Source organism: Berghia stephanieae, chromosome 12 (assembly GCF_034508935.2).
Source record: "Berghia stephanieae isolate SIO BIC M18660-M18661 chromosome 12, UCSD_Bste_1.3, whole genome shotgun sequence".
Lineage (NCBI taxonomy): Eukaryota > Metazoa > Mollusca > Gastropoda > Nudibranchia > Aeolidiidae > Berghia > Berghia stephanieae.
This window is the reverse complement of record NC_088371.1, coordinates 11,362,419-11,379,918: the sequence shown is the minus strand read 5'-3', so window position 1 is coordinate 11,379,918 and position 17,500 is coordinate 11,362,419. Positions and strand designations below refer to the sequence as shown.

General features: G+C 33.8%; 2 protein-coding genes across 5 annotated transcripts in view; one reads left to right on the top strand and one right to left on the bottom strand.

The window, feature by feature from the left end:
- Positions 1 to 1,599, top strand: part of LOC144958407 (uncharacterized) — a 13,230-nt gene extending 11,631 nt beyond the window's left edge. For both annotated transcript variants that reach the window (XM_078890414.1, XM_078890413.1), the window contains exon 3: positions 466 to 1,599. In XM_078890414.1, the coding sequence (XP_078746540.1) occupies positions 466 to 1,567 (1,102 nt within the window). In that variant the 3' untranslated portion in view covers positions 1,568 to 1,599. The remainder of the gene's footprint in view (positions 1 to 465) is intronic.
- Positions 1,600 to 7,356: 5,757 nt separating this feature from the next.
- The window catches only part of LOC144957462 (cysteine sulfinic acid decarboxylase-like), a 22,678-nt gene continuing 12,534 nt past the window's right edge, over positions 7,357 to 17,500 (bottom strand). For 2 of the 3 annotated variants that reach the window (XM_078888741.1, XM_078888742.1), the window contains 9 exons: positions 16,886 to 16,992; positions 15,251 to 15,366; positions 13,791 to 13,925; positions 12,806 to 12,987; positions 12,276 to 12,354; positions 11,108 to 11,307; positions 9,179 to 9,233; positions 8,225 to 8,314; positions 7,357 to 7,895 (listed from right to left, as the gene is read on the bottom strand). In XM_078888741.1, the coding sequence (XP_078744867.1) occupies positions 7,722 to 7,895; positions 8,225 to 8,314; positions 9,179 to 9,233; positions 11,108 to 11,307; positions 12,276 to 12,354; positions 12,806 to 12,987; positions 13,791 to 13,925; positions 15,251 to 15,366; positions 16,886 to 16,992 (1,138 nt within the window). In that variant the 3' untranslated portion in view covers positions 7,357 to 7,721. The remainder of the gene's footprint in view (positions 7,896 to 8,224; positions 8,315 to 9,178; positions 9,234 to 11,107; positions 11,308 to 12,275; positions 12,355 to 12,805; positions 12,988 to 13,790; positions 13,926 to 15,250; positions 15,367 to 16,885; positions 16,993 to 17,500) is intronic. The other variant, XM_078888743.1, reaches the window with a different exon arrangement.

Here is a 17,500-nt window from a genome sequence, read left to right as displayed (position 1 = left end):
CCGCAAAAGACACTGACATATTATTGATATAAAATCTAAACCGATTCTGTCTAAAAGACAAGCATCCGATCACCATTTGGGCCACTTTGTTTTAATGAGGGCTATTTGATGGCCGAGGTATCGTATTTTAAAAAAGCCCACCAAATTCTTTCAGCTTTGAACGTGAAAGGATTTTTTACATCTCGTTGTAGTTTGTAACAGCACAGAAATTGCCATGAGAAGGAGGCCTCAAATTATTGACAAAACAGAATAAAGTTCACGAAAACCACTTGAACTTGAATGCTTATTAAATATAATAATATATATTCATGGTACATCATTATTTTCCTTCAACCAATTTTGTCATGAAAATGACAGATGGAGTAATTAATACTGGACTAGGGAGGTCATAAATGTTGAACTATTGTTAATCATATATCCTTGGAGTCTCATGATTTCTTAATTTGAAAATTATTTATGTTTCAGATTTAATGAATGCCAAGACAGCTTTCCTCCTCGCCCATCCATCAGTCACGCAATCGTTCGTGGTTACCTCACTGCAGGGCTGGCAGATCGACTTCCCCCCTTGATATCCGACCCTTTGACTTTTGGCCTGTTTCCAAATCACTACACCACAAATCTACTCATGGATTATTTTATCAAAAATAAAGATTTCACCAACGCTGTCGTATTGGCTTGCTGCTCCACCATGCAAGAAGATTTCTCAGACCCCATCAATGTTCTTTTATCCCTTCATGCCTGCACTCAATTTCTAAACAACCTGGACAGTACCGACAGCATAGCACCACCCCCTAAAGAAGAATCTGATGGGGAAGATGAGTGGGTGAAAGTGAACTATATCCAGAATCCATATTATGATGATCATTTTAATATCAAAGATCAGCGTTTTCTCCTTGGAAAGACAATGATAATGATATCCGAATCGCAGTGTGTCCAAATTCCAGAAGACATTCGTAATTCTTTGAAAGTCATCGGTGCTGGTTTGTACCACAAATTTCATTTAGGAATTTCCATCTTAAAAAATTGTCTAGAAACTTCAGAAGGCTTAAATATCCCATCACAGGCTTTAGATTACTTTTACGACAGTTTGCAAAAAGTAGAATCTCGAGATGCAGATGAGCCTGAGGTAGAAATTTCTTTGAGAACAATGGATGACGAAATTCGTAAATTATTACCTAGTCACGAAGAAAAAGATAATTTCATAGTTGAGTTTGGAAGAATAAAAGAGAAACTTGTATCCAGCGGGAAAATTTTAGAAGATTTCAGTTTGGACAAGAGTGTGACCGAGTTTGTTACAGCTGATATTCTAAACTATGAACAGTCTAACATTGAGAGTCAGTCTCATCTTTTTGTGTCATGGAGGGAGGACTGGAAGAAAGAACTGGAGAGTCAGTTGTATGAGTTGAAGAAGCAGGAAAGAATGGAAGAGATGAAAAGACAGATCAAAGAGCTTCAGGAAGAGGAAGAACTGCAGGAATATTTCCAAAGGGAAGAGAATGTCAGGCTCACCTTCATCAATGAAGATGCTGATCATTCTGATGCTAGTTTGACTGTCAACAAAATATGAGTATTATTAAATGTTTATGAAATTTGAATCAATGATTTTGTTGCAGGTGTTGATTTTGTCATCTTGCATTCTCATAATTATGTGCTCAGAGGTTACTGCCCTTCTGTTTTTCGTGGAATCATTGCGCTTTATTGGTCTATATTCTGCAATTCCGCATTTCAATAGAGGGGAATTTTTTAAAAACTTAAATATCGTAATGAATATGGCTGATCAGTATCACTTTCCATATTTTATTAGGGATTCTGATAACACATAGGGAAATACCAGATAAAATATGCAAAATGGATAAGAAAAAACTTTTAAAATTGTAAGTTATGGTCTATTTCATTAGAATCCTCTATGGTCAATCAATACACATTTTGTGTGTCTGATTAGTCCCTTCAAAGAGCAGAGCTGCATACTTGAAATTTTTAAAATTCGTAGTTTCCAAGGGAAAAAAGTTAAAAATTCACTATGAATAGCTTTACAAATCAATAATTTGCCATCACATTGATCCACAGATGCTTTAAAGTCCTGAATATAGGATCTAAGGAACTAAATTTAACTTTTCAACAAGATTTATTGACTCAAAGAGGCGAATGGAGCTCTGTAGCTGGAGCCAAAAAATCGTAATTCTACAAATTTTTCGTCGAACTAGACAGGTCTGAAAAAGTATGTAATTGAGGTCAGATAATTTATATTTTAAGGGTCAATGAACAATGTATTGTATGTTGCCTCCAATACATGGGGTCAATGATCTCCAATTGGTAATGTTATTATGTACAGTTGGCTTCTATCCCCGTCTAATTTTAGCTGTGTGTTTGTGTGTCAGCACGCTCATGTGTTTGATTGGGTGTGTGTTGGAAGGGGGGGGGGGAATGGTCATGTCAAGGTTAAATTCATCTATTCAATGCTTTGTTCTGAGACTGCCAGGGAGGGCCTGTGTCCTCTATTATTATTTGACCTTTTTAGTCTCTAATCAATTTGCAAATTTTTACACATTTTATCTTGTATCAGTTGAGTACTTTTCGATTGTCTATTACATTATCTGCAGCAAAGCATGTCATAGTTAATTTGATAAGTTGATTCAATTTTTTGGTCTCAAATTCCGCTTTTTAAATTTTTGTATTCTGATTCCTCATTGGGGGTAGAAACCTCTGTGTGCTGTTTATGATACACACCTTACCAAGCTGGGGTTGATAAAGCTACTGGTAGCTATCTTCTCCCCTATCTGTTGTATTGAAATGACTTGAGAATCTTAAGCCATATGCTCGGGTCTTGTCAAAGACATTGGACTGCCTTTAGTTGGACATTCTAGAATGTTTTTGCTGCGACCCCCTAATCGGTAATCTCCTCTTTCTTACCTTGTCTCAGGCATCTATGAACCATGCCTATTTCAGGCTTTTAATTCTCAATAGCAGACCTAGATATAACAGATTATTAAATGATGTTGTTTTTTTAAAACTCTCTCCTTACCAACTATATTCACGATTTTTCCTGATATTCTTTTAATGCAAAAATAGATTTTAAAAAACTTAAATTCAAAAACAATGACTACATATTTTACATATTAAGTTCTTAATGTACAAAACAAATCTTATTAAGAAAAACAATGTTCAATGAATGATAACAAAAGTAATAATTTTCCCATATTTTGTAAGGAGAGGTTTAAATCCCCATTTTTTCCTTCTTTTTGTCTTAAAGTAAAATATAACTGGGGCCCATTAGAGCAAAATCTTCTACATGAATTTCAAGCTGAATCTTTCTTTTTTTTTTCTTTCCACTATATATTTTCTGGTGTGTACCGTCTTCACTTTCTCATTAACTGGGTGGGGTTCCTGACCTCCCATAGTGGAGGGGGGGGGGGGGGGGAACATACTGTGTCTTCTATCCCCTTATATCTGTTTTCCAACATGCTTTCTGTCTTTGTCTTGGAGTTAGATTACTTGGTTTTGTCCTGGCCCTGGCTGGGAGGGAAACAGTCAAATGTATAGTTATTGTTTTGGGAGATGATATTTTTTTCCTTGTAAATCATCTCTCTGTTATGTATTATTATATTTGTTATTTTGAATGTATAATGTAAGCATTTGAGTGTATTCCTCTTTGTTGGATTTTGTGCTTGTGTCCGGATGAGACTTATAGGTGATCTCAAACTAAGTACATTGATGGTGTTCTCTGGAATCTACATCTGATCTCTATTTGTTCTCAGTTCCCCTTTGTTTTACTTTCTCTTGAGTGCTTTAATTGTAATTCTAGAACTTATTACTATCCCATTTTCTTCCTTTTTACTGGCGCTGATATAACCTAAATGTGTTGCAAGCGCCGTAAAACCCTTAAAAACAAACAAATTTCAAGTATATTGGTTGTCATGTCATAAAGCTGTGATGTTGCAAGTTTGTTGTACTTTTGTTCCTTGTCCAACTGTAATCAAAGGCAAATGGCAGAGCAAAACATTGAAGCAACCTTCTCTCGCTACAATGTTCGGGTTGTCATAAAGTCAGCAAGTCTGCGATTAAAATACACAGAGACCTTTGTAAAGTTTTGGAGCACAATGCTCCTTCAATTCAAACTGTTAGAAGGTGGGTCAAGGAAGTTGAATATGGGAAATCTGACATGCAGGATGAGGAACACACTGGGAGACTTTCACTTGTGGTGATACTGTTGTCAGAATGAGAGCTGTTGTGAAAGAAGATTTTAGAAGAACTTGTAGGGGGAAAAGTGAACTCATTGGTGTGTCCAATACAACCGTTTACAAAATATTGACCAACAAACTTGGCAAGAAAAAGGTGTTCATTAAGTAGGTGCCTCACTTGTTGACAGAAGAGCAAAAACAATTGCTCATTCAAGCAGCTCATAATTTTTGAACCATGTTGTGGATGGATGGTGTAGAGTACTGAAAAGGATTGTCACTATGAAACTATATGAAACGTGGGAGTACTCATTTGATCCTGAATTGAAAAGACAGTCAGCTCAGTGGCTTGATTCGGATGCACCAAGACCACAGAAGGCTCTAAGAAAACAAGGAGAGAAGAAAGTGATGCACATCAATTGTTTTCGACACTTGTGGCATTTTACTGAACTGGCCTGACCCACTTGGTCAAACTGTTAATGGAAACTATCACAGATTCGTTCTTAAAACTAAAGACAAACTGAGACCAGTGATATCTGAAAACAGAAAAAATAAATTTAAAAAACAACAGCTACCAAGAATAAATAAATTTCAACAGGGACTCCCAGTTCTTAAGGACTCTTTTCATAGTGTTCGATTACAATTCAAGGATGGAAGACTTGATTTTTCAACAGATCTGTCCCCACTACCCAATCACTGCTGGTGGGACAGAGAAGTCTGAAATATGTTTTTACTGAATTGAAGATGAATTGTAGTCCCATTGCTTCTGAGGCATATGCTCTCTCAACTGATCTTTTGAGATCCCATTGTGTGTAAAAGTTTTAACGGTTCCTTTACCCACAATACAATTTAATGGCTTGTATTTTGCAAAATGTAATTGTCACCCCTTCTTAAATGTTTGAAGAAATCTGATGGACACACATCTCTCCATGGGTGGGGTTCCTGACCTCCCATAGTGGGCAGGGAGGTACATACTGTGTCTTCTATGCCCTTATATCTGTTTTCCAACATGCTTTCTGTCTTTGTCTTGGAATGAGATTACTTGGTTTTGTCCTGGTCCTGGCTGGGAGGGAAACTGTCAAATGCGTAGTTATTGTTTTGGGAGATGATATTTTTTGCTTTGTAAATCATCTCCCTGTTATGTTATGCACCCAGAGCCTCCAACCAGGGGGATAGGTTGCGCAATATAAATGTGCATTATTATTATTATTATGTATTATTATATTTGGTATTTTGAATGTATAATGTAAGCATTTGAGTGTATTCCTCTATGTTGGGTCTTGTGTTTTTGTCCAGATTAGACTTATAGGTGATCTTAAACTAAGTACACTGGTGGTATGTTCTTGGAATCTACATCTGATCCCTATTTGTTCCCAGTTTCCCTTTGTCTTACTTTCTCTTGGGTGCTTTAATTGTAATTCTAGAACTTTTTACTATCCCATTTTCTTTTTACTGGCGCTGATCTAACCTAAATGTGTTGCAAGCGCCATAAAACCCTTAAAAATAAAACAAAACACATCTCTCCTGTCTTCATTTCCTAAATCCTATGGAAAGACAATTTGTCTTTTGAAAAAGTTCTCTTACCCTTCATGTAATTGGCGGGGAAACAATTTTCAGTTATTTATCCTCTTTACAAAAATTAAAAGGAAAGGAACTCCACATAAGATTAAATTAAAATATAATAGTTTTATTTACAAATTTATTCGTAATACAACAAAGTTTTGATTTTCATTTCTTGTAAAGAATTCATTCTGCATAGGAAATGATTTCCATAGGAAGAGGGGAAAAAATATACTCACATGAATACAAATAATTACATGTGCTAAGTGCGTTACTCAAAGTATCACACAGTAGTAGTATACTATTATTGCTACTTATCCAGTGACTCACCATGCTAATTGATTTTTAACTTTGATATAAAATATGACATCATACCATCTGAATATCTACACCACTCTTATGAAATAAAAACATCCACAATAAATATTTTTCGAGGTAATTATTTGCAGGTGATAGGAATGTCTAAAAGTATTTTTTTTTTTAGGTCTTGGAGAGTATGAGATTGAACTTGCACGATAACAACAGTATTCAGTGTTCATTGGTTTTATAAATACATAAAAGAGAGAATATTGTAATTCCTATATCATGTTCAAAAGTATTCAATTGACATTGTGTATATTATTATTATTATCTTCAAGTAACTTCAGGTAGACTTGATTTTGTGTAAAGATTTAGAGCCACTATATGTGCTCAAATTTAACATGGTGTTCAAAGTCGAATAGCAACAGGTAGGACAACAGGTATGACCCCTGTAATACATTATTACTTGTAATTGTGACATTGACAACGCTGTTACCAGCCAGATACTTATTTTTCACCCGAGTATGGTGAGAGAATATTGAGTAAAGAGCCTTTTCCGAGGAAAATATATATATTATATATATATATATATAATATATATTTATATATATATATATATATATATTATATATATATATATATATATATTATATATATATATATATATATGGCCTATTCAATTGATAAAGGATGCGCAATGCCTTTCACAATGCTTCATATATATTCCTCAATCAGACCTGTTACTGTTGTTAAACTTTCATTTCATAACTCGCCCGATCCTAACAGACATTCTTTTTTTACAAGCACTCTTACAATATTATCTGTACTGCCTTCAGTCGGTTACTCATTCACACCAGAATTGAGTGGACAATGTATGTTCAGTGCCTTAACCAAGGACACCACTCCAGGACCAAAGTTATGGGATCACTGCCGCAAGGTCATATCGCTGATCATGTTCAGCATTGCTTTGAATTTATAAAGGATTAGAACTGCCAAGGCCACTATTACTATATTGATTGTTTGCACTTGGCTAAGAACCTCACAACATTGCCATCCAGAAATATAATGGACCACCACACAAAACGATATGTAACCTTGAACGTTCATAGTCTGGTTAATACAGTATAGTGAGAATTACTCATAAATGCGGATGGCAAAAAACAATAACAAAGGCCTGAGTGACGTCATCTGCGTTCTATCTATATATATAATTCTCTACAAGAGATTAATATACTATAAGACCTACCCCCTCAACCTGGTATTATGTCAGTACCAATGAGATTCTGCAAAGTGAAGTGAAAGTGAAAGTTTTAACTCTCTCTTTACCACCATTTTCAAGATTTTTTATTTAAATATCATTACGACACAACATACAAATTGAATTTTCACCTTAACTACGCCATTCACACATATCTCATTCGTCCTTCGTGTTTCATTCATCGTGTTTTATTGATAAAGGGGAAACCTAAAATGTCCACACTATCTGTCTTCGTCTAATAAGCTTACCATTCAATACTTATCTTTATTTTTTCCAAATAAGACACTAAAAATTAATTCCAGTGTCAAGGTTTTGACTTAAAATACAATTTTCAGCATCTAGTTCATCACGACATTATGCCATTTCGAGGCAGGGAATCTTACTATACTGGAACATTATCATGAAAAAAAAAAAGTTTTGTGTAGTGATTAGAAGTCATGCCCTAGGCGTCTGATTTCTTCTATAATGAAGTCCATGTCTTCCAGTTTGACCCCAAAATTTGACACAACGACCCGGAAAAAATTAGGGTGATTTCCTTCTGGTTGGTAGCCAATCAGAAGGGAGCCTTTCATTACCATGTGTTTCTTGATTTCGGGAGCAACCTTGTGGGAATAAAAGAGTAAGAATTATTTAATTGTGTATAAAGACTTTTAAATGGCTCGTGTTCTGAAAGAGAGTTGTGGTAGTCTATCCAGTATGAATGCCTTTGAATTTTTAAAAACTTTAAACAAGATTGAAAGGAGAATCTTATTGAAACAAGACAAAATAATGTAATCAAATAACTTTCTCAAAAACAATAAAATAAACGTATTACTAGCTTTCCAAATGAAAACTATGGGTCTGTCTATACTATTTATCTTAATTTTCTCATTATGTCCTAGCTATTTATTATTTTATTTTTAGTTTATGTAAGCTCTATTAGTTTATTTACCTTTCCTACTTCCTCCCACCACTCTGATGTCTCCTTCTGGTTTTGTAGACGTGGCGGGATGTACCAAAAGCAAACATTGGTCGATTCGGGCTGGCGAGAGGTAAAAGAGACATAATAGATACAAAAATATAAGATGAACTCAATTGATCCTCAACATTACAAGAGGCATTACTGTTTCTTTAAGACTAGAAATGTAGATGACATTTGTTCCACTTGTTAAAACTAATATTATGTTAGGCTGGACGAAAGACTGACATTAGAATGTTAAGTTGACAAAATTTGAGTAGTGTTGAAAGTTAGAGACTAACAAAAAAAATTGTATCCTTTTATATTGCACACTATCCACTAAATGTACTTAATGCCCTTTAACCCTTATCATACGTTGTGTTTTTACCCTTTAATCGTATGTCAGGGGGGTAATTTTGTTACCCTGTGACATTCTATACATGTAGTAAAATAAAGAACTGTCCCTATTCATACGTCGGGGGTAATTTGGTTACCCCATGGCAATATACTATGGTAGTAACATAAAAGAATATAAGGACTCCTAGGCCAAGAGAATCACCTCACATGCAAGATGTAAGGCACTGTTACAATTTAATTTTTCGACATTGACAATGCTGTTACCAACCAGATACTCATTTTAATCCCGAATAACGTGAGTAAAGGGCCTTTTCCAAGCACTCAAATTTAAGCTTCTGGTAGCTTAATATTAATATTAAGCATATTAAGGAGCATATTAAGGCTCTAAAGGACTGCTTTAGTTAAACAAGTATAGTGATAGGGTATTGACCATATGCTCTAATGTACCAATTTAGGAATCAATTAATTTTTGTTGTATCTATTTGTTTGTTTTTTAATTCTTTTTTTTTGTTTTGTTTTGTTTTGTTTTCTAATTGTTGTTTTGTTTTGTTTCATGTTTTTTAAATAGTCTAAGTTATGAAAATGAAATACCTGCGTATTCACAAGTCGGAAGTCTTCTGTCAAGGCAAGTTTTTCAAGTAGGTACCTGCAATAATGTTTAAAATCTTTTACACAATGGACGTGACTTTTCCAGACTGAGTCATTGTTTTAATAATTAAGGGCAACAGCAAGTGTATGAGTTTCTCGTGAACACTTATTTTGAACCAGTATCAGGCTTTAATTTATTTTAGACGTTAGGATGAGGAGTTCATAAACATAGAAATAAAATGTACGGTTCAGACTTGGGCTTTCATATTGATACAAGGGATTTGTTTGGACAAGGATTGTCTCTCTAAATTCTGTGTTGATAATAAGCAGTATAGTTAAATTCTTTCCTGATATAACAATACATAAAAGCCATTCCTTCCCCCCCCCCCCCCCCCCCCCCAAAAAAAAAAAAAATAAATAAAAAATTATGCCACAATAATGCCCCATAAAAGTGAAATTAACTGGCATGACAGTTTTTTGCATCGCTTGCAGCCGCGTTGATTTGCATTGCAGTCACAAAATCTGCAACTTAAAAAAAAATCTTTGCAAATTTTCGAGATTTTGCAAAGATAAAAACAATAATAATTTTTTAAAAGGCCAAAAAAAAAGACCATTTTTTTTTCTTTGTTTTAATTTGATAGCTCGTGTTGAACGTGAAAGATAATTAATCAAGAGCAGTTTCTTTTTTACTTTTCCCATTTTCTTCCTTTCCACTGGTGCTGATATGACCTTACATTTGTTGCAAGCACCTTGAAATCCTTAAAAACATACAAATGCCTTTCTCTTTCATGAACTAATTATGGGTTTTTAGGAAAATTTATCGCAATTTTTTTGCAAATTTTGCTGTTTTTTTTACTTGCAAAATTTGGGATTTTTTTGGTGCAAAAAAACGGCATGTCAGAATTATGCCAGAAACAACAAATCATGCGTTCAAAAATTGCAAAGATGTTATGCTGAAGCAATTTGTACCTATTTATTCATATAAGTCTCGAACGAAAGAGGAATAATATATTATTAAAATAAACAAGCAAATATTATACAGCTTTAAAAGGAAGGAGAAGTATTTTTTAAAAAGACAACAAGAGAGCCACTAAAATTTGTCGCATTCGACATCTGTAAACCAAAAAAGATATAAAAATACACATAAAGTTATGCAAAAATTATCATTATTAGCAAAAATGATACATACTGTCAGGTATCATTAACATTATCATTATCATTCATATAACATTTATAAAGAAACCTGATTTAAAAAATAAAAATCAACCATTCTCTTATTCTCACACTGTTGTCAGGCCTACCATTGTATAATTATAATAAAGCCTTTTATTTTCTAACCAAAAAAAAGAAAACAGTTTTTCTTCACACTTGCATGAAGGGAACAAACCAAATCAGTTAAACTCAATGTTCGTAAATTTTCTAAACTTCATTGATGATATTTCACAATACTAAAACCATTACCAAGCCAAGGACATTATCACATAAGGTAGATTATGTTCTACTCTTCCAACGTGTTTTCAGTATAAAGCAACTTAATAATTAAGTTGATTGCTTAATTATGCTACAACGAAAATAAAACCCAGCAGAATTATACCCTTAAACCCTATTTCAGTCCCCGGGGCGACTATACCCCAGGCTTTCTTTCACACAATGGTCAATTTTTAACGAAGAAAGTTCAAACTTTCCTAGCTTGACTCTTCCCCCCCCCCCCCCCCCCCCCCCCCCCCCCCACTTTGATCTGTAAATCTGGAAATGTAAACCATGTCGAATATTGTCGATGCTGAAATAGTTCCCTGGCTCAAAATTTAAAATACGTTAATAAAAATTTGTATTTCTAATTTCAACAATTGAAATTCTATTATGTCTACACATTTGTCGACCATTCTAATTCAAGTGAATGACTATGACAAAGACACTAAAAATTGTACTAACTTAGCACAGTGAAAGACGTGGTCCACCTCCAGCCCCATCCTTTTAGTTCCCTTCGCCTTCCACATAAACCAAGCCTTCAGCACATCCACCTTACGTCCACATTGGATAGATTTGTCCCCCGTATCATAGCTGACGTCATAGAATTTGTCTTGCTGGAATAGGTATTTGGCTTGGGCAGAATGACATTCTTTTAGAAGGTTCTGGAATAAAATGACAACTGTGAGCTCTTTCAGAAGGTTCTTTGGTGAAATGGAAATAATGAACCCTGTAGAGAATGCTTCACATAGCATTGATATTTACTTTATTTTTATAACTTTGAACTTACAAATTGAAAATGTAGTGTTATAAAGAGGGCATTTAAATTTTAAAATATATTATTTTACATTTCCAACTTTTTAAAGAATCAGAAAATCGATGTTTTGATACACTTAAACTAAAAACAAATTTTGTGCAATTCGTAGTTGCCACTCTCTAGGTCATTTTTTAATATTTTCAAATCAGGAAAAAAAAAAGACATCATGATGAAAACGAATTATTGTGCCTTTTAAAAACTGTCTTTTGTTTCTTTGTTTTTGTTTTTTCCCCCTGACATAAAAAAACAAAATAATACATGTTTTATAACAATCATATGAACATTTTTAATTAAGACTATCTTTTTAGGTTGTAAATTGTACATTTTTGTATGTCCTGTCGGCATTTCTTTTCTCTTTTGTGTGTGTGTGTGTCTATGTTTTACTTGTGTGCCGTTACTTGAATAGGTCTCTCTGGTTTTTTAAAAGCAGGACTGAGCTTGTGTATGTTTCAAAATTAATGCGTCTCTAGTATTGTATAACATGTGTAATTAGATATGTAGTTATAGTTATTGTCTTTATGTCTTACCCTCACATGTAAATTGTAAACCGCCAAGAGCCTGCTTGTTTGGGGTGTGGTGCTATAGTTATGTTCATTATATTTATTATTATTATTATTATTATTATTATTATTATTATTATTATTATTATTATTATTATTATTTTTATTATCATCATCATCATCATTCTTCTTCTTCTTCTTCTTCTTCTTCTTCTTCTTCTTCTTCTTCTTCTTCTTCTTCTTATTATTATTATTATTATTATTATTATTATTATTATTATTATTATTATTGTTATCAATCCAACTCAGTTCTTACCTCATGTCTTGTCACAAAGAGTGAAGTCTGTTGAGGTGCCCCAATCATTTTGTGTAGGTTCCAGGTGACGGAATCAGCTCTGGTTGATGAGATTGAGGAGACATTTTTTTTTCCAAAATTTTAAGAAGAGTTATAGAACAAAATAGCACTATCCTTAAAGAGATAATGCAAAGTAATTTACTTATGAACAATGTGGTTCATGGCCACCAACACAGTGATTGGCCTCACTCAAGACTTTATTTTTTGAAGACAAGAGGAGACAAAGTAAAGGTTTTATGCACTGCATTGCAATGGATGCCACAATATTGTAGCACCAGCATGGTGTCCGTGGGTAAGGCACTTTACTAACAACACATCACACAACCCAGATGCAAATAAGTACTTGGTTATCATGGACCATACTAGTCGCTTCTTTATGTATAAAGTAAAGTTTGTCTAATCCAAAAAATTTTTTTTTAATATTTGTTTAAACATTGTGTCAAAATGCTTACTATTACTATATCCTGTATAATATGTCCACTTTATCTTACCTGTCAACTCCATCCATTTTGTAACGTTGTGTATCAGATAGCAGCACACTTCCACCCCATGCAGCATCAACATGCATCCATACACCATGTTTTTGACACACATCTGCGATTGGGGTCAACGGGTCGTACGCTCCTTGGACTGTTGAACCAGAGGTCGCGTTGACCAATATCGGAACCATTCCCTTTGTCAAAACAATAATAAACAATGTATACATTAAAAATATTGTTTTGTGCATTTCTACAATTAATTCATTATCTATCTACTTCACAATGAAACATTAACATTTTGTTCAATTTCAAAATATTGCTTTAGGGCTGAAGGACTGTTTATTATTATAATTATTACCCTGTATATAACCAAATTTTAATGTTTCGTATCATAAAGTTGCCTGTTACGCACCCTTTATTGTATAAGAAATGTTGCAATTTCAGTCACTTCATAGAGCTGGTTACTCATTCACACCTGAATCGAGTGGTGTAATAAAGTAAAGTGCCATATCCAATTAACCCTCTCCTTACCAACTATAGGGGAATCGTCACATTTGTTACGATACAACCAACATTTTTCTTATTCAAATTTCTTTTGTACATCATAAAATTTAAAGAAAATGAACAATGTTTTGTAGAGCATGTTTTGCGAAAGAAATTATGTATCGCAAGAATTTTATTGCTATCGTGTCTGAGTGATAAAAAATCTAGTTTGTGTTAGTTGGGTGTGAAGTTTTGGGGAAAATCTTGAAAGGAGAGGGTTAATTTAAGTCCAACGTTGTCGACAATATAGCATTCAATTATTCTGAAATCATCAGACAGTCTAGGCCTTCAATACAATGTCCACCACTAACCCAAGTACCATTCCTTACATTTCCTCTTACATTTTTTAAATGATAAAGTATATCTTGCGGAAAAGGCAATACTTCAGGATATTTAAGATGGATGATGATGATGATGATGATGATGATAATGATGATGATGATCCTTTTCATACCTTTCTTTTTGCTGCTGTCAGTACAGCATCCAATTCTTCTGGAATCATCCGACCCCTTTTGTCAGTCTTGACCTTCAATACATGGTCCATACCTAACCCAAGTAGGGCTGCTCCTTTCCTTACAGAGTAATGACCCTGTGGTACAAAATATCCAGAGGTAATCCGAGCAACAGCATTGACATTCTAATCAAATATGTGACCCATCCTCTCAAAACGGTATTATGTCGGAACAAACCATATGCTTAAAAGCAGAATTTAATGTTAAACTGGTCAAAAATATAAATTGTTGGCATTAGCACCCTAAAATATGATATCCATTCTCCTCAATAAATAGTATAAACTCAACACAAGTCTGATATTGCTGGCTATAAATACAATTTTCAACATCTTAACCAACCAGACTTAATACCGTTTTGAGGCGAAGGGTCACATATGTACCCCACCACCCGAAGACGGTATTTTGTTGGGGTGAACTAAATACTGAAAATTGACTTCAAGATCTAAATTAGGAAACATTAATGGAGACCATAATGCCTTGTTGAGAAGAGTGAATGTACATAGTTCCAAGCCTCAAATAATTTTTATTCTAACCACCCTTTTCTTAACTTCAATTTTCTGATGGTTTCATCCCAATCTAATTAATACCGACTAAAGGTGGTTAATCACGTATACACATTATTACAAGGTGTCCATAAAGTCTGTCTCTGATTTCAAAGACTTATTATTCATAAACCGTTTTAGATATTTGCATCTCGTTTTTTCCCCACACCATACATAAAAGCCATACATTTTTGCCCATTTGCCACTGACCCACATGACATAACCAAATTTACCAAAATCAACATGAGCTTAAAAGTCCTCATTTTCTTTCCATCTATTTCGGAATAGCAACAGTACGACAAAATTCACTTGGTCGACGGGAGTGTGATCAATCCCTCACTATGTGTCTCATCAAATATAGATAAATCTTTTTTTTTTTAATGTTTTCCTATAATGATCTGCCAAAATGGGTTTTGAAAGGTTGTTGAGCTACCTTTGACGATTTTGTTTCATTCAATCACATTGCATAAAAAGATTTGTGTCGCATTTTTTGCCATTCCGAAATAGAAGAAGAGAATATGATATCTTCTCAGTTCAAGTTGATTTTGCTAAATTTGGTGATGTAATTGTGGGTTGATGACTAATGGGAATAAATGTATGGCTTTTCCTTGAAGATGGCGAAAAGAAAACCAAATGCAAAATCTATAACGGTTTTAGAATAACAAGTCTTTGAAACCAGGGAAAGCCTTTATGGACACCCTCTATCATTTGTTTCATGACTGACCCTGCTCAAAATGGCTCTCTACTTTTTTATAAAACAAGAGCCCATATTTATTAGACAAAACCTTGTAATAATTAGTCACTTCACTTCCAAACCCAAAACAGTAAAGTGACGTCAATTGCATTCATTCTCCTCCTACCTTTTCTGAAGTAGCGATACACATTTCAGGTAGATTCCTCATACCCTTAGCTTTGACATCAGGAAATGCCTTGAATCGTGATAAATTTATAGCATACATGTTGGAAACTGAACCTCCTACAAAACAAACAAACAAACAAAAAAAAAGCACCCAATAAGTAATTAATTAATTAATTAATATTAATTAATTAATTAATTAACAAATTATTGTAACAATATGGGACCAATTCGATGTGTACTGGGTACTTAGAACACTTAGGACCAATTGTATCAAAACGGTAGTTTGTCGGAGTGAAAAAGAAAGTAGGCCTTCAGAGTCACCGGGCCCATAAAGCAGGATTTTATCCTGGTTTCTATAGCATGAAATGTACAATAACAATTGCTTGCTACCCTTTAAATAGGACAACGGCCTATCGCAAAGTATTTTCCACAAGATTTACAGACCGAGCAACCCAACCACTGCTGGGTGATAGTCAGAAAAAATATCTTGGACCCTTAGTGTGCGAAGCAAGTGCTCTACCAACTGAGCTATCAGGTTCCCCTAAGTTGGGATGAATTGGATGATAAAAATTTAATCTATTGTCAAAATAATATGAATCTATGAAAATTTGTTTAAAGTCATATGCTGATTTGAGGAAGATAAGTATCATTTCGTGAATTAATTGTATAAGATTACAGTAGTGTCAGTGTGGCTACGTCGTGGTCTAGTGGTGCGGAAGGTCCAGGATTCGAGTCCAACTCTGAGCAGCGCATAGTCCTTAGATAAGGTTCCTTACTCACAACGGTGTTTTCTCCATCGGAAAAAAAAATTATATATAATATCCCCTAACAGTAACAGGCGTCATGTTTTGTCTTACATGTTAAGTGTTGCTGTTAGCTGGGGACACCTTGTAAAGCACTTTGAGGATGTTTTGTGGATATTGCACTATACAAATGTGCACTCATTTTTAATTTTGTTTTTCGGATCATCTTACATTAGACTCATTTTTTGGGCACTTAACTTCGTCTTGACATATTACCAGATTGATTCAGACAGTGCGTGACAATGACAAGGACATCATCTCTCAGAGGATGAAAACCAACTTATATATCAAAAGTACAGAAAATACAGTGTATCCATTATTAAGTTAATGTTTATTGTTAGATGGTTTGTTGTAACTGAAACTGCCCTGCAGGCCTTTCATTGGAAATTGAGCTACTAGATGCTTGATCTTTTTAGGACATGAGGGAAGGGTATTTACTCAACCGTATTTACTCAACCAAAAAGTCTTGACAGAGAATCCAAATTACTTTAAGTCAAAGAAAGCAAATATATAAAGTGGTCCCTTGGTCTATGGAGCTGGAGTTTAACCAGGTTTTTATAACATGACACAGACAATAGCAATTGCTTACTATTGTTCAGATAGGACGCTGCACAGGTCTATCACAAAATACTTTCTGCCAGATCCAACAGACCCAGCTACCCAATCACTGCTGGGTGGACAGGGAGCTCAGAAAATAATCTCAACGGTTCAATCTCGGTCCCTTTGCATGCAAAGCTAGTGCTAACCAATTATTGTGCTATTGGGACCCCAAGAGAGGCATAATATGGCACATGCTGAAATACTCAAATAATTAATAAACCTGCACATTTTACCTGGACAAAAGATGCCGTCACCTTCTTTAAACCCAATGAGGCGACGAATCTCTGAGAAGATTGCCTTTTCCATGACTGTAAATACTGGGGCTACTTCAAAGGTATATCTGTAAAAGAAAAAACAGACAAACACGGAAAACAGTTACACTTGAGAATAGCATTTATATAATGATAATAATAATAATAATAATAATAATAATAATAATAATAATAATAATAATAATAATAATAATAATAATAAAATAATAATAATAATAATGACGATAATAATAATAATGACGATGATAATAATAATAATAATAATAATAATTATTATTAATATCCTTTTAATAATAATAATAATAATAATCATCATCATCATGAAGATAATAATAATAATAATAATAATAATAATAATAATAATAACAATAATGATGATGATGATGATAATAATAATAATAATAATAATAATAATAATAATAATAATAACAATAATAATAACAATAATAATAATAATAATAATAATAATAATAATAATAATAATAATAATAATAATAATAATAATAATAATAATAATAATAATAATAATAATGATGATGATAATAATAATGCCCATCGGTGAAGCGCAGCTTAGAC